Below are 17194 nucleotides of genomic sequence, written 5' to 3'. Positions count from 1 at the left end.
TTTTTTTTTTTTTATGGTTCTAAGGATTGGACCCAGGACTTCGCACCTGCTAGGCAAGTGCAAGCGCTCTACCACTGAGCCACATTCCCAGCCCGTGGGTGATAAATTTTTAATGATACTTCTGATGTTAATGTGAACTCAGTGAAATGGGCACGCTCATACACTGCCCGCCACAGTGTAAATGTAAACCCTTTTGAATGAAGTTTGACACTGCACATCAAGGGCTGAAACCATGCTCAAACCTTTGAAAATAAGTACACGCCTAGAAAAAGCTAGAAAACTTTCTTAAAATGATAACACACATGAAAGGAAAGTCATATATAATTTTATAAGAGAATATACCTAGAGCTATGATAAAATGTAATTACAGCTGGGTGCAGTGGCAAACGCCTGTCATCCCAGCTCTTCAGGAAGCTGCTGAAGGAGGAGCACAAGTTCAAAGCCAGCCTCAGCAACTTTATTTCTCAAAATAAAAAATAAAAAGGGCTGGGGGGTGTGGCTCAGTGGTTAAGTGCACCTGGCTTCAATCGCAAGTACCCCCCCAAAAAAATGTAATTACAATACAACTAACCATTGCAAAATTGTGTCGCCAAGAAATGACGATGATTTTATAAACAGAGAAAATGTTTGCAGGATGCTATTGAGTGAAACAAGATTTGCTGTCCGTCCTGTGGGTACTGAGTTTGCAGCCAAGCACAGACATGCACACAGCTGAATAAGGAATAGAGGGGACAAGCCTAAAAATAGGGGGCGATGTCTTGGATGGTGAGATTGCGGGGGTTCGGGTTGTTTGTTTTACTTTGCCACACGGGAACTGAAACCACAGCCTCAAGCAGGCTAAGCACGTGCTCTACCCCGGAGCTACACCTACAACCCTGCCCCGTGTTTCCAACGCTCCAAAATGCTCCTCCCTTACTGGATAGTGATTGGTAAGCCCTCTGAGCGTGGAAAGGAGAGGAAATCAGCAGCAGCAGCAGCAGCAGCAGCAGCGCGGGGGCAAGTGGAAGCTGCTCCAGTTCTGGAGTTCAAGTAGCACCTAGAAGGGGCGAGGACAAGGGCGCAGCCCAGGCGGGGTGGAGGCCTGGGCCAAGGAAGCCCCTTAGCCGGCCCTTCTCCCCTGTCTTCCCAGCTGTATTCTGCGGAGATCCGGGGGTCCCGCCCCGTGGAAGGAGAGAGGACCGAGGCTTCTCCTACAGGTCATCTGTGTCCTACTCCTGCCACCCTCCTCTGGTGCTGGTGGGCTCTCCGCGGAGGTTTTGTCAGTCGGATGGGACGTGGAGTGGCACGCAGCCCAGCTGCATAGGTGAGGGGCCTGAGGCAGAGCCGGGCAGGGCGGTGGAGGGGCTGGGAGCGTGGTAACGAGTCCTGCTCCTCCAGCTTCTGGAAGCAGGAGGACAGATGGCCAGAGTTGCTGTCTGGGGGAATCGGCAGCCAGTCAGTGGGGCTCCCAGGCAGGTGGTGCCTCAGAAGGCAGGGCCTCGGGATGTGGCTCGTTTTTCCACATCAGTCTGTCTGTCAGAGTGAGAGTGGCAGTGACAGCCTGGGTGACCACGTGGTCTGCTTCTTTATTTGGCCATCCAGACCCCACGCTGACCATGTGTGCTGACCCCGGTGTGCCGCAGTTCGGGATACAGAACAATTCCCAAGGCTACCAGGTAAGGAGGTCGGCCAAGCTCGGGCCTTCCTGCCTCCTGTCCCTTCCCATCACCGTCTACACCAGAAGACTCAGGTACCTTCTTGGGGACGGCTCAAGGGCAAGACAAGACCTTGACATTGGAGAAGAGCAGCGCTCTGCCGCGTTGGACCGTGCTCCATGGGAGCACCCTTCCGAAACAGGAAGATGCTGTGCCCCAAGGGAGGCGGAGGAGGCAGAGGGCTTGCAGTGCCACCAACGCTGCCCAGCCCCGGAGTCAGGGTGGGACGTTTGTGGAAATACTGCAATGTGTGAGACAGACAGACCTCCTGTCCGCCAGGGCCCCCACCCTGGCCACAGACCCACGGCTTATTCTGGGTAGTGGGGGCCAGCCAGGGCCACACAAGAGGCACGTCGGCCAGCGGGCACATAAGCACACACCTAGAAAATTCTCCTAATAATACATGTGAAAAAAAGCCACGTGTAACTTTATAATAGAAAATGCCTAACACCTGATTTATGATAAAATGTAATTACAGTGCAGCCACCCATTGCAAAATTGCGTTGCCTATAAATGATAAGGATGTGGTAAACACAGGCCAGGTTTGCGGGATGATACTAAGTGGGAGAAGCAGCACGAGAGGATGCAGGCCCACACACGTCTGAGTGAGCTGCGGGAGGAGGAGTCTCAGATGGCCTGGGAGGGACACTGGACGGAGGACAGGAAGCAGAAGGGCAGGGAGTGCTCAAGGCAGGACAATTAGCTGGAGCCCAGACACGCCCACAAAGGTCTCAGAGACCAACCTGGGAAGGACAGCGGGGCCCTAGCCGAGGGATGTCCCTTATCCCTGGGTCTGTGCTCATGCAGCAGATGTTGACTGCCCTGAGCAGTTCCAGATGTGGGGACTACAGGATGAGCAGGCAGGCGAGGGGCTGGCCTTGATGGAGCTGCCTGGCTGGGGACAGTTAACCAGCTACCAAGATCACTTCCACAAGCACTGAGCACCACAGAGTGTGATATGAGGCAGGGTGGTTAGGGAAGAGCCCTCCTAAGGGTGACATTTGAACTGTGGCCTCCACAATGAGATGGGCAGTCCTGTGTGAAGCCGGGCAACATTCCTGGCTGAGGCAGGGCCAGGGCACGGGAACACTGAGGCAGGGAAGGGCTTAGCAGGGTGTATGGCTGGGTAGCAGGCCACCAGCCAGTGTGCAGCCCAGTGGGCGAGGAGGAGAGGTAAAGTCAGAGGACTGGACGAGGCTTGAAAGCCCCTTGGCTCTGGCTGCTGAGGTCAGACACACACCTCACCAGAAGTTTCTGTGGAAACTATTAGCTAGAGACCTTCTTGCCCATGTCACCATGGAACAAGGAAAACTGTGGTATAGTCAAAAAATGGATTAATATACAGCAGTGAAAATGAACGCACCACAGCTCTGCATGCCATGGACGCATCCTAGGGACACGCTTCTAAGGACAAAGGTGACATACAGATTAACACTAGTGAGACTAAACTGTTTAGAGCTGTATTCCACATTGATGTGATAGGGTTACTATTTAGCAGGGTAAGGAAACTGAAAACACAGAATTCAGGAGAGTGGTTACCGCTGAAAGGGGCTCAAGGATGGGGCCAGGAAGGAGCAGGGGCTGTAGGACCATGCCCAGCTGCACAGCGGCTCCACTCCCGGTGCTAGTGTGATCGCGCTTCCTGTCCCCGTGGTTCCTGTCTCCTTTCCTATGTATCAGATAAAGCATACTAATTTTTGCGAGGAGGGGGCCTGGGCCAAGCCATGCTGGGCCCTGAGGCCGGTGTAAGTCTCCTGGGTTTTATTTGAAAAGTCACTGGAAGGCATCATCATTGGAAAGACCACTTGGGCTGCCAAGTTGAGACTGAAGAGCGGAGGGTTAAGAATAGAGGCCCTTAGGCTGGGCGCAGCAGCCCACGCCTGTAATCCCAGCGCCTCAGGAGGCTGAGGCAGGAGGATCGCGGGTTCAAAGCCAGCCCCAGCAACAGGGAGGCGCTAAGCAACTCAGTGAGACCCTGTCTCTAAATAAAATACAAAATTGGGCTGGGGATGTGGCTCAGCGGTCGAGTGCCCCCAAGTTCAGTCCCTGGTACCAAAAAAAAAGAGGATAGAAGCACTTTGAGAGGCAGGACGCTGTTGTGGTGACTCAGGTGAAAAGTAAGGGTGGCAGCGTGTGAGCACAGGACAGGGGAGAGCCGTGAAGCCTTCGGGGTAGGCCGCACGCGCAGTGCCCTTCCACAGAGCTAGGAGAACCTGGGGACACGTTGGATTGAGGCGTTGAAAAAATCCGACGTGACTTGAGGTTTTTGATTTGCACAGCTGGTGCATGGAGTTGCCATTTGCCGAATGGAATGATGAAATCTAAGAGGAAACAGGTTGAGGTTGGAAGGGAGTGGAAATTAAGGAGTTTCACGTTGCATTTGGATTTGCTCCAGGAGGTGACAGGGACACAGGAGCATTTGAGCTGGGAGTAGTGCAGTCCGAGCTGCGGGGTAGAAAACGGACGTGGCCATGTGGCCACCGCAGGCCAAGTGGACTAGAGGGGAGGGCTGGGGCATGGCTGCAGGAGTATGGAGTGGGACAGTTCAGAGCTGGTGGAGGTGACCCCTGCTGGGGAAGGCAGCTGAGCAGCGGGTGAGGAATTATTCTGAGGTGTTTAGGAAGCACAGAGCCACATTGAGGAAGGGGCATCTGCAAAGAAAGCAAGTCCCCTATCCTTGGGGAAGGAACTTATAGTTTCATAGAAGAAAGGGACACACACATGTGACAATTTAATTTTGAACAGCTGGTCACATGGTACACAGTGCTTTCCATTCTGCCGTCACACACTGAGAGCTCTCCAGGCCGAGGAGCCTGAGCTTTGTGGGGAGGCGCTGGGTCAGGGGAGGTTAGTAGTCAAGTGCCGGGCTTGGCCGGCTGCAAAGGGATGACGGGACCCTCTGTCCTGGCCACAGGTGGGAAGCACGGTGCTCTTCCGTTGTCAGAAAGGGTACCTGCTTCAGGGCTCCACCACCAGGACCTGCCTCCCCAACCTGACCTGGAGCGGGACCCCACCCGACTGTGTCCGTGAGTGCAGCCCCACCTGTGTGCTCCTCCCCCGCCGGGCACCTGTGAATGGCAGGGAGCTCACTGCTTCGCGCTTTGTCCTGACCAGTCTGACCTCTTTGTAGTGCCCACCTCCTGGGGCTTCACAGATGTCCCCACGCAGAAGCCTTTCGGGAACTTGAAGGCAGTCCCCCTGCCTTAGCAAAGCAAAACCATCCAGGCAGCAAAAACTAAGTACAAGGCCAGGCCTTGGGGGTCGGAGAGTTCACAGTGACCCCGGTGACTCCATCTTCCCATGGGCAGTGCCGCGGCCTCAGACTCTTCCCAGGGTTGACCAAGCCGACAGCCACATGATCGCCATCATGGCCGTTCCTAGGGACCTCGAGTCTGGGGTTGGAAAAGGAGGCTAAGGAGGGGGAAGCTGGGCATGGGACCGGAAGGGAAGGGAAGGGAATGTTCCATCTAGAGCAGGATTGGTGGAAAGGGCCTTGAAGACCCCAGCGTCCTCGGGTCTAACAGCGTCCCTTCTTCCGCCAGCCCATCACTGCAAGCAGCCGGAGACGCCAACCCATGCCAACGTGGGGGCCCTGGACTTGCCCTCCATGGGCTACACGCTCATCTACTCCTGCCAGGAGGGCTTCTCCCTCAAGGGTGGCTCCGAGCATCGCACCTGCCGGGCGGACGGCAGCTGGACCGGCAAGCCGCCCATCTGCCTGGGTGAGTGAGTGCTCTGGACACTCCGGGGGGAGCAGGGGGGACGCTGCGCTTGGGCTGACCCGGCACAAGGAAGGAGGAAGTGGCCTCTCCCAGGCTAGGCCCTGGCTGGGTGCTGTGAGGTGCCGCATCTCCGGGAGACCCCACCAGAGCAGGCCGAGGGGGTGCCTGCCAGCCGGCCCTGCAGTGTGTCTGGCCACTTCTGCCTGGGCTCAGGCACACTGCAGGGCAGGCTCATCACCAGGCACAGGTGGAAAGCCCGCTCTGCCACCAGAGCAGAAGGACACGTGGCACATATTATGACCTTGATGAAACAGTACCCACCGAGAGGTCCCAGAACCCCTGTTAGTTTCCAGCTGATACATAAAAATTGTGCATGTTTTGAGGTACCAGGTGATGTTCCAGTACAGGTGTGCGGTGCACAGTGTTCAAATCAGAGCACACGTATCTGCCTCCTCACGCGGTCCCGGCCCCTCCCTCTTCTTCATCCACTCCTTCTCCATGTATTGAGCATCGTCACTGTGAGGGACACAGCCCTGCCCTGAAAGGAGCTCATACTTGACCACAGAGACAGACGTGTCATCAGGTGTAACAGGACCTCGAGGAACATGGTCATGAGCTGAAGGCCGAGGGAATGGGGAGGAAGGGCGCTACATTGGGGGAAGGGAGAAGTCAGAGAGGGCTTCCTGGAGAAGGTGAGGTATGAGTCTGGTCTTAAGTGAAAGGAGCCAAGGTAGAAGGTCAGTTTGTGCCGGAATAGAATTGAACTCTTGTAGGAGCTGATCTCACCACACGCACTTTGTATGTATTAGCTCAGTCAATCCTCATCATCCTTGTGAGGCAGTGCTGGTCCTATCTCTGGGTAGTATGTGAGGAACGTGGGGCACAGAAAGGTTAAGTAACATGCCCAGGATCACCAGCTGGTAAAGTGAAGGATCCAAACTCTGACAATCTAACTTCAGAGTCTATGTTCTGAACTACTTGGCCATCCTGCCCCCGAAACAGAGAGATTTTGATCAGTCTTGATCAGAATAACATTGTTTTATTTTCACTGTATGGATTATTGTAAATCATTTTTATAGAAAGCAATATTTGCTTTTTTAGTTTTTTATTATTAAAATTTAACTGACACATTTGTACATATGTATGGGGTGCCCATGTTGGGGTACAGCATGACATTTATCCTTTCTATGTGTTTTCCACATGTGGCGGTGATACAAGGGCTTTTTTTTAAAGAACCATCGCCACAATTCATTTCCAGAACTTTTTCATCATCCTAAACAGAAATTCTGTGCCTGTTAAGCCATAACTCCCATTTCTCCTCTGTGGTAACCTCTGTTATACTCTCTGTCTCTGTGAAATTGCCTGTTCTAAATATCTTGTGTCAGTGACATCATACAACATTTGTCCTTTTGTGTCTGGTTTATGTAAACTTGGCATAATATATTCAACATTCATCCATGCTTTGGTGGTCTCAGAATTTCATTCCTTTTTAATGACTGAATAATGTTCCATGGTGTGTATTTATATTACATTTTGTTTGTCCATGCATCCATTGGTGGACACTTTGGTTGTTTCTACCTCTTGGCTTTTATGGAAAATGCTGCTGTTAACACATATGTATGTTTTGTGTGTATATGTGTTATTGATTCTCTTGGGTATACATCTAGAAGTAGAATGGTAACTTTTTTGTGTGTTGTGTTGAGAAACTGCCAAACTGTTCTCCACAGTGCCAGCACCATTTTGGATTCCCAGCAGTAATCCACCCAGGTTCTGATTGCTCTGCATACTTGTCAACACTTATTATTGTCCATCTTTTTTAGCACAGTCATCCAAAGTGGATGTCAAGTGGTATCTCATGATTTGAGTTTTTTCATCCAATTCATTTATTGTTTTTAGTTGACAAATACTGATAGGCGTATAACATGAGGTTCTGGTGTCTGTATATGTTATGGAATAGCTAAGCCAAGCTAATTAACCTTTAAAATCTACTCTCTTACCAATTTCAAATATACACTACATTGTCATTGGCTATGCTCCACCACGTACAATAAATCTTGAACTTCTTCCTCCTGTCTAACTGAAACATCCCCCCAACTCCACTGCTCACTGCTGCAGCCCCTGGAAACCATCATCATACTACTTTCTGCTTCTAGAGTTTGACTTCTTTGTATTTCTGCATGAATATAAAAAAGAAGTGAGCTCACACAGTGGTTTGCTTAGCTCATTTCACTCACTGTCCTCATGCTGTCAGGACAGCGTCTCCTTTTTACAGGCTGAATAGCAGTCGTGTATGGATGTGTGTGTGCGTGTGCATGTGTGTGTGTACGAATGATGGACAGGTAGGTTGATTCCACATCCTGTCTGCCGTGAATGGTGCTGAATGAGCAGGGGAGTGTGGGCATCGTGGGCATCACTTTGGCATGCTGCTGTCACTCCCGCTGGGCATCTGCCCAGGAGAGAGATTGCTGGATCATATGGCGATTCCACTTCCACTTTTTCTCCTGACTACTTCAAGATTATGGTGGGTACTGTTCCCACCACTATTTAACACAGTAATAGAGAATCACATGTATTGTTATCTCCTAGAGCCCCATTTAATATTTTAATAACTGTAACTGATATATTTGATTTCCTTTGCAGTTCTTTGTTTTATTATTCTGAGATGGGGCCACGGCATCAGCAGAACATCAGAGCAGTCCAACTTCTTGTCTAAGAGGCTGACTCCAAAGCAGATCTCAGAGGACCCTTGACGTCACATCACATAGTTGGCCTTTATGTTTCCAACAGAGTGTGAACCGGAGGCTGATGCTGTTTTCTCCCTTTCTCTCTCCCCAGCAGAGGTCCGGCCCAGTGGGAGACCCATCAACACTGCCCGGGAGCCACCACTCACTCAGGCCTCGGGTACGTATGGTCCAGACCATTGGCTCAAGCACTACCTGGTTAGCTGGAAACGCACACACAAGCTCCAGTGGTGGGGCATGAAAGCCATCTGTAGACCTGGACAGAGGTCCCCACCTTCCTCCCAAGCGAGGCAGACCTAGAAGGAAGTGAGCCTGAAGGAAGCAGAAACCTCATCAGAAGACAGAGCAGGGCCTCCCAGAAACACGTCCAGAGCTCTGAGCTCTAGAGCCCTGGATTGCTCCCATGGCACAGGCAGAGATCCAGGTCCTACCCAGGGAGCCTCCTGGAAATTATTGCCTCTTTAAGAGAGGTATTGTGTCTTTTGAAGAGTCACATCCAGAACTGATGGAATGACAGGTGTGTCCTGACCATATGTAAAATTAATGCAGACTATCACAGCCCTTTTATGAACCTTCTACTTTTTTTAACCGCATTTGGTAGTCAGCTTTCTGTTACTGTGACAAATATCTGAGATAATCAGCTTGTGAACAGAAAAGGTTTATTTTGGCTCACAACTTGGAGATCAGCACATGAGTGACTGACCTCTTGTTTTGGGGACTGTGGTGAGGCAGCACATCATGGCTGGAACACAGGGTAGAGCAAGTCCCTTCACCTCATGCAACAGAGACACAGGAAGAGGAAGGGGAAGGGTCCCACACCCCCTTCAAGAGCAAGTGCCCAAAGACCTAAACCCTCCCCAGAGACCCCACCTCTTAAAGTTTCCACCACTCCCAAGATTGCCAGACTGGGGACCAGTCCTTTAACACATCGGCCTCGAGTGACACTTCAGACCCAAATGATGACACCACGTGAGTGTGTGTGTCACTGGGAAGCAAGGCCAGATCTGACATCATAAACTCAGTTCTAGTGCCAGTGTGCTTACTGACCAGCTCTGTCCTTAGATGGATGCACATCACCTCTCAAGCTTCAATTTACACTTTGGTAAAACAGGACCAGAATTCTTGCTTAGAGAATCATTACCAGGATAAATAACGATGTGAGCACCGTCGGGTGCTCCTGGTGCCCAGCGGGGCGTAACCTGCAGTTTGTGGCATTAGATCATTTAGGCTGATAGTGACCCCGAGAGGTAGATGGGGTCACAACCGCAGGTGTGGCCTGCACAGAGAGCAGGCCAAGGTTCACTCACACGACTGGTGAGTGACAGCCCAGACTGGAACCCGGACCCCTGTCCCCTCCCCGCTCACGTTCCCATCTGCCAGGCCCACTGATGTCACTTTCCTCTGCTCTTCCCCTTCCTCTGTCTTTTAAGCCCCTCCTTCCTTTATCTTTTTTCTCCTTCCCTTTTTTCCTTCTCTCCCTTTCCTCTGACTCCCTTTCTTTTTTCTTCATATTTTGTTTTTAACTGATGAATAATAAATGTATATACATCATGGGGTATGGCATGAAGTTGTGATACATGTATTTGTTGTCCTGTAAATAAAGCCACCTGTCCTTCCCCGTGCCTAGGTATGTGGTGAGTGAGTTTGAACCTGCTTCTCCAGCAGTTCTGAAATACACAATATGTTCTTAATTGCAGTCACTGTGCTGTGAAATGGGTCACTAGAACATACTTCCTCCTGTCCAGAGGAAACCTTGTACCCTTTGACCATCCTGCCTCTCCCCTCCCAGCCCCTGATGACCACCACTCTACTCTCTGCTTTTCTGAGTTCAGTTTTTAGCATGCTCATTTAAGTGCAATCATGCAGTATTTGTCTTTCTGTCCCTGGCTTATTTCTCTTAGCGTAACATCTTCCAAGCTCATCCATGTGGTCCCAAATGGCAGGATTTCCTTCTTTGCGGAACTGCATAGTATTCAACTGTGTATGCATACCACATCTTCTTTACCTACTGATCCATTAATGGACACTGGTTGTTTCCATAATTTGACTGTTGTGAATAGTGTTGCAATGAATGTGGGGGTTCAGACATCTCCTCAATGTACTGATTTCAGTTCCCTCCACCCATCCACTCTCAAACTCAGGACAATCACAAGACACACAGAGCCCTCGACCGCCCTCCCCATGTTAGACATGGGGGAAGAAAACTGCTCTATTGAGTGAGCCAGGACCTGTCATCAGCTGACCCCCATTACGCCCTGACACACAAATCCCTCTCACACCTGCTTCTCAATTCCTCTAGTTCCTGGGGATGTTTTTGCCAAGAATTCCCTATGGAAAGGGGCCTACGAGTACCAGGGGAAGAAGCAGCCGGCCATGCTCAGAGTGACCAGCTTCCAGGCCGCCAACAGCAAGGTCAACGCCACCATGATTGACCACAGTGGTGTGGAGCTGCACTTGGCTGGTAAGGAAGAGGCCATGTCCACACAGTGAGCAGGTGGGAAGGTGACGGGCTCAACCTCTGCGAGGAAGCCTACCATCTTGGCCTCGCATGGTCCTGGGAGGCTCGTACTTATCTGGTGGTCAGGGAAAGAGGAGATGTGTGTTCATCTTGACCACACACTAATGACAAGGTTAGAAGACAAACATTGATAACTTCAATATGCGAAGAGCTCTTCGAAGAGAGGCTGCTATCCCTAAAACCAGACCAAAAACAGGGGCTGAGAATTCTAAGTACACAGCAATCAATAAACAAAAGAAAATGCATCTTTCAGCAGCCATGGAAAAAGTAAACACACAGTGTCATTTCCCACGAATCCCATTAACTCAGAGCTTTGAAGGTGATAAAGCTCAGCACTGGTCAGGTCCAGCAGCAATACCAAAGGATAATAGGTACAGTTAGAAAAGAGTTTTGCAATTCAGGTTTGGATTGATGACTGAACTCATCAATTACATTTCTAATGATTTTTATAGCAATTGATATGGGGACAGTCTAACACTTATGAATAAAGGATATTCTTTTTAAAGGGTTCTTTTCTACAAAAAGCTAGAAATAAAAATTCCCCCCCAAAAAAATAAAATAGGCATTGTAATTATATCATATCCGCTAGGTAACATACCACACCAACCTCAGGGGATATGCATGCATTATAATGCATTTAAAATAGGACTCTGTTTTTAAATGAAAAAAAAAAGTATTCATAAGAAAGAAAACTGGTATTATTCACACTGAAATGTTAACAGTGGTTATTGCTTAGTAATGAGACCAGGAGGGAATTTTTTTTCCCTTCGTATACCTCTGCATTTTTTAAAATCGCCTCAGTCTTCAATGTTTGAATAACCAGAAAAACTAAAAATCTTAGAAAGCAAGTGTTTCTTGGATAGATGATAGATTGATGAGTGCAAGAGTAAATGAGCATCTAATACACGACCCTGCGTGTTGAGAGGCACACATGCACGCACACAGCACATTGGATTTGCTCCAACACAGTCTGATGCACATTCATTTACCCCCATGTGCATGTCCACATGTCTTCCTGCACCCACTGAACTGTGAACATAGCTATGGATTAATGACAGACCAAAATGCACAAAGTCACATTCTCACACGTGCATGTATGAACAGGATCAATCTCCATCCCGTTGTCTCGTCCGTGACACACAGTTGCACGCTTTGGCACATACTCACACTCAGTCCACACTAACACACTCAACACTAGGCTCACTTCCTCACAGGTGTGCAGAGAATGTTTCCATCAGTGGCTACACGGAAGATCCCCTCTGACCTTCACACCCATACAGCCACAAGTTTGGGTTTTGAGATTTTCATACATCTTTCAAGTGCACCCCCCCGCAACTTTCTTTTCCCAGGAAATTACAAGAAAGAAGATTTCCATCTCCTGCTGCAGGTCCACCAGATTACAGGACCCGTGGAGATCTTTGTGAATAAGTTCCAAGACGACCACTGGGCTCTAGATGGGCATGTAAGTTCAGCAAATTGACCCGCCCCATTCCCAGGTCCCAGGGAGGAGCAGGAGGACAGAGAGGTGTGGAAACACCAGGGATTGTTCTCTGTGGGACCATGACTGGGAGCAAGGGAGTCCTGGTCTGCTAATACAGTGGACAAAGGGAAATAAGAAGGGACTCAGAGTCCAGAGGGTCACCATGTCTGAGACATGAGCAAGTTCTGCTTTTAGAGTAGGGTCAGAGGCCAGGGGTATAAGCAAGTTGAAGGTCATGGTTTGGTGCATGAGAACGGGAAGAAGGGGGTGAGTTGCAAATGACCTTGGACATCAACTTGCACTTGAAGAGGTGCACTGTGATTTTTAGCAGAGCTTGAGAGACCAGCACATGTAGGAAGGGCAAAACTTCCTTGCATTCTCTTTTGGGAGAGACATCACATGCTAGGGGCTTCACCAGGTGGAAGTCAGTCCCTGTGTGAGAGGAGAAGAGAGATTCAGGGCCAGGAGCGGCTGGAACCTAGGCCAGCCAGGGCGTGTTTAAGGGGATTGGAGGGTACATCAGCCCAGAGTGCATTAGACAGAGGGTGTGCCCTCGGGATGGCTAAGGGTTGGGAGTAGCTGAGCATCCTCAAAGCCTGCTTCAGCTGCTGGACCACTGGTCACCTGTTTGAGCATCGTGGAGGCACAGAGGGAGAGGGAGCAGGGAGGATTTGTGGCCTCTACTACCCACCTAAAACTAACAGCTATTGGAACTATGTTGAGCTTTCCAAGCACATTAACCTGCAAGGGACATTTTAATCATGCCTGTTTCATGATGCTCCAAAAGTTGGTTTCCATCACAGCAATAATAGCTCCTATGTATCTAAGACCTAGTGATTTAATTCCAATTCATTCAATCCTCCCAGCAACACTATAAGATAGTTATTCCCATTTTACAAGTGAGAAACTAAGGCACAGGCAGATTAAGGGATCTGACCAGTAGAAAATAGAATTTCCTTCCTATGTCCTACCAAGTAGAGGACCCCCCCGCCCACGCACACACACACCAGTCGTGCTCTGCCTGTGCCTGGGTGTGGGCAGCATCGTGTCTGTGCTTTGGAGCAGTAGGTTGATAGGTGACACCAGCAAGGACTTGTGATTGTGTCTCTTGCCTGACCTGGTGTGGCCAGCAGGAGTTCTAGATCCTTCTAGCATGCCCGGCATCTTGCTCTCTCTGCCCCCACCCCATTGCAGGTCTCCTCAGAGGCTGCAGGAGGCACCTTCATCTACCAAGGCTCCGTCAAGGGCCAAGGCTTTGGGCAGTTCGGCTTTCAAAGACTTGGTAACTAGCATCTGTCCCCTGGAAGTGTGGCTCGTGGGGTGGGAGGGAAACTGTTCCGGGATAGAGGACTGGTGAAGTTCGACATCTGAGACCAGGTTCTTAGCCTCTTTTGGACAAATGGCACCTCTGAAATTCTGACAAAAGCTATGTCACGAAACAAATACCCATGCCTGGCACACTCAGCCCTTGAGAGCCCCCAGCTGAAGGGCCACCAGGAGTCTCAGGCATCACCCGTGCCTCGAGGAGCGAGGCATCTGGTTGGCACTGTCCTCTTTCAGATGAGAAAGCTGAGCACAGGAGGTGGTCCTCCCTTGCTCCTCCCCAGCACCTTGACCCTGTGTCTTCATGTCATTCAAGCCCAGCATCCTGACTTCAGGAACTGGCCCTGACCCAGAGCCTCGGGGTGCCGGCCCCAGATTGTTGCAGGGAAGGGCCCTGGCTTCTCAGGAACAGTGGAGGGGGAGTCGGGGGGCAGTAATGGGTACTCAAGAGTCAGCCCCATTCCCTGATTCACTGATATCTCCAGTCCCCGGGGACCCCTGCCTGCCAGGGCAACCCATTCCATTTTCCTATAGCTCTGATCTCCAGAAATCTCTGTTATAAACAGAAATCTGCTTCCCTGTGGTTCCCCTGCTTGCTGTTCCTCCCCAGAGTTGTCCAGGCTCTGCCATCATAGGCTGTGTGGAATAGGACCAGTCTGCCATGCAGCTGCCCTCCAAGTCCCCAGCCCCTACAGCTGAGTCTGTTGGAAAGACCCCAGAAAACTGGGGCTCTTGTTTGGGCTCCACAGTGGACTCTTTGTCCCTGTTTCTCAGTTAGGTGGGCACTGGCAGGGGCCAGAGTCTGTGTTCATCTGGGCCCTCCCAGCCTGGGGTGGGGAGACCCTCCAGGAGGAGCCTCAGCCCCATCCCCACTTCTACCTCACCTGAGCTGTATTTTGGCTTCTGATAAAAAGGCTTCTAAGACCAAGAGAAGTATAGAAACTTCCAAAGGGCTGTATCCTTTTAAAGTCTTATCTGGAAATATGGCTAAGTTCTTATATGGAATGGCTTCCCCTGGAGGGACACAGTCCACAGGACCCTTCTCAGGAATGTCTGAGCTGGGGAAAGCAGGCAGCTGGACTAGGTGCCTTCCCAGTGGTGTGCAGTGGGACTTCCCACCTCGGGCTGTGTCTGTGTGACTCCAGTGTTATGCTTTGGGACTTTGCAGACCTCAGGCTGCTGGAGTCAGACCCCGAGTCCATCGGTCGCCACTTTGCTTCCAACAGCAGCTCCGTGGCGGCCGCCATCCTGGTGCCTTTCATCGCCCTCATCATCGCAGGCTTCGTGCTCTATCTCTACAAGCACAGGTACGGTGGAGGAGGGAGGCACGGGCCGGGAGGGCGCCCGGGGGTGCCGGCCAACCCCACCTCCCTGCAGCAGCCTGCCTGGCCCGGGGCGTGACCTCCCGGAGCCGCTCGTCCCTCCCCCCGCCCCTGAGTCTCTCCGCCCCTCTCTCCACGTCAAGGTCGCTCTCTCTCCTCCCCAGGAGAAGACCCAAAGTGCCGTTCAATGGCTATGCGGGCCACGAGAACACGAGCGTCCGCGCCACGTTTGAGAACCCCATGTACGACCGCAACATCCAGCCCACAGACATCATGGCCAGCGAGGCGGAGTTCACAGTCAGCACAGTGTGTACCGCGGTATAGCCCCCAGGCCTGGCTGCCGCCGCCGCCGCCACCGAGAGCCCCGCCTCCAGCAACCGGTGAGCGGGCGGCCGGGCGGCGGGAGGAGGGGCGGCGCGCGGCATGCGTCTGCGCAGGCGCGGGCGCCCCGCCGCCGAGACCCGCCCACAGCGTCGCGCGCAGGGAGGAGAGGGCGGCGCGCTGAACCCCGGGGTGTGCCGGGCGCTGCGCTGGGCACCGGGCAGCTGGCGTTGAATCCCCGCACCGCCTGTGAGATAGGCGCTAGTAGAACCCTCATTGCAGAGGAGAAAGCCGAACACAGGTGCACAGAAATGAACAAACTTGACCGAGAGCACACAGCTAAGAAGTGGTGGGGTCAGAATGCAGTCTCCAGCTGGACAGGCTGACCCACGAGGGGAAAAAGACTGCAGATGACGCCCTACGTGTTCTGCTCTATCTATCCCCTGCCTGCGCCCCACCCTCAGTGTAGGAAGGTTACAAATCAAAGGAAGGGGCTGGGGAGATAGCTCAGTTGGTAGAGCGCTTGCCTCACAAGCACACGTCCTGGGTTCAATCCCCAGCACTCCAAAAAAAAAAGAATCGAAGGTAGAGCTGACTAATTGTCTTTCATTCTATCCCGTGTTCCTTCTTCGCTTTGCCTCCTCTCTTCTCATGCTTCCACCTGCCGCCACCCCTTCCTCTCCTCTTCTGCCACCTCTGCTGTGCCTTGTTTGTTCCCAGCTCCCCAAGGGGCAGGAAGGAGCGCCCCTGAGCACAGCGCCCGGTGCCCGTCTTCGTCTGTCTCTACGCCTGTCTCTGCCACTCTGCTGGGACTCGGGCCCACACCCTGCCACCATCTGCGCCTGCCACCCTGGAGAGGTCTCCTGCGATGCCCTGGCTTGGGGCAGTAAAGGAAGAGAGGCTGCAGACGGAGGAAGGAAGTTTCTGGATTTAAAATAGCAAAGCAACTTGTGGATGTGCATGTGTGTGCGCAGGCCTGAGCACACACAAACACACACACCTCTCCTTCATTTGCGACCCATGGAAGAGACCACAAAGGCTTAAAAAAGAGAACTGTGTGTGTGAAAGATGCCCCATGCCTTGCTCCCCACAAACAGAAAAGAAATGAATAGGGAGAGGTATAAACCAACATGCCTCCCCCCTGCCCCGTGTGTGAGGACAGCACATGCATTGATAAGACACATCAAGGGGTCAGTATGCATATACCAAGATACCAGCCATCTGTAGGTGGATGTTCCCATCTGCGCAATGACAGATAGGACTGCTCCAAGGGCAGGGAGGAAATCTTCAGAAATAGTTTGGTAATCATTTTTTAAAATCTGTTTCAAACATAATTGTATTGAGTTCTAAGCCCAGTGAATTAAAAGTCATTTGGGTCCTGGGTAGCACTGGAAAAGAAGGGTGAGCCAGGAGAACAGGGCAGGACTCTGGCCGGAAGTCAGTCACCTCTGGCTGTCAACTGACCAAGAAAAGAGAAAACACATCTGTGACCCAGACAGGTGGCAGTCTGGAGGCAGCAGGGAGGTGCTGGAGATAACAGGAGTGCAAACCTGCCCCAGCCCCCCAAAAAGTGATGACCACCAGATACTGGGGTTTCTCTCTGTGCCTAACACATTATGTGGGTTATTTCTAGTTTGTACACACTACCAAAAGAGGATTTATTATTCCCATTTTATAGATGAGAAAACAGATTCCTGGGAAGGTAAAGAGACATGAGCCACAGATTGAATAAGAGTAGAGTCAGGCTGCAAATTCCAATTAATCCGACCCCCCAAAGTTCACTATATTTGCTGCCAGAAACCCAGGTTTAGAAGGACACCAAAGAAAGGAGGAGTAGGTGAATCTTGACAAAAGCACTGTGGCCAGGTCTGGCAGACAGGCAGGAGACACCTGTGTCTAATTTTGGTTCTGCTCTCTCTTCCCCGGACAGCATCAGGACAGGGACCTACTATCTCCAGCTTCCTGGAGATGTTGCTGGCCCCAGAAGCCCCTGACCACAGCAGACAAATGACCTGGCAGCTCTGAATAAAATAATAATAATAATAATAACGAACTGAATGAAAAGTCACACTC

General features: G+C 51.3%; 1 protein-coding gene across 5 annotated transcripts in view; it reads left to right on the top strand.

Moving 5' to 3' along the window:
* Positions 1–16070, top strand: part of CSMD2 (CUB and Sushi multiple domains 2) — a 550277-nt gene extending 534207 nt beyond the window's left edge. For 2 of the 5 annotated variants that reach the window (XM_079130766.1, XM_079130764.1), the window contains 11 exons: positions 1130–1303; positions 1582–1655; positions 4609–4720; positions 5237–5416; positions 8252–8317; positions 10457–10618; positions 12025–12137; positions 13350–13437; positions 14647–14785; positions 14965–15180; positions 15842–16070. In XM_079130766.1, coding sequence (XP_078986892.1) covers positions 1130–1303; positions 1582–1655; positions 4609–4720; positions 5237–5416; positions 8252–8317; positions 10457–10618; positions 12025–12137; positions 13350–13437; positions 14647–14785; positions 14965–15124 — 1268 coding nt within the window. In that variant the 3' untranslated portion in view covers positions 15125–15180; positions 15842–16070. Of the gene's footprint in view, positions 1–1129; positions 1304–1581; positions 1656–4608; positions 4721–5236; positions 5417–8251; positions 8318–10456; positions 10619–12024; positions 12138–13349; positions 13438–14646; positions 14786–14964; positions 15181–15841 lie in introns of those variants that run through there. The other 3 variants (XM_079130765.1, XM_079130768.1, XM_079130767.1) reach the window with 3 other exon arrangements.
* The last annotated feature ends 1124 nt before the right edge of the window (positions 16071–17194 follow it).

Source organism: Sciurus vulgaris (assembly GCF_902686455.1).
Source record: "Sciurus vulgaris genome assembly, chromosome: 1".
In the NCBI taxonomy this organism is placed as follows: Eukaryota; Metazoa; Chordata; class Mammalia; order Rodentia; family Sciuridae; genus Sciurus; species Sciurus vulgaris.
This window is presented reverse-complemented; position numbering and strand designations above follow the sequence as displayed.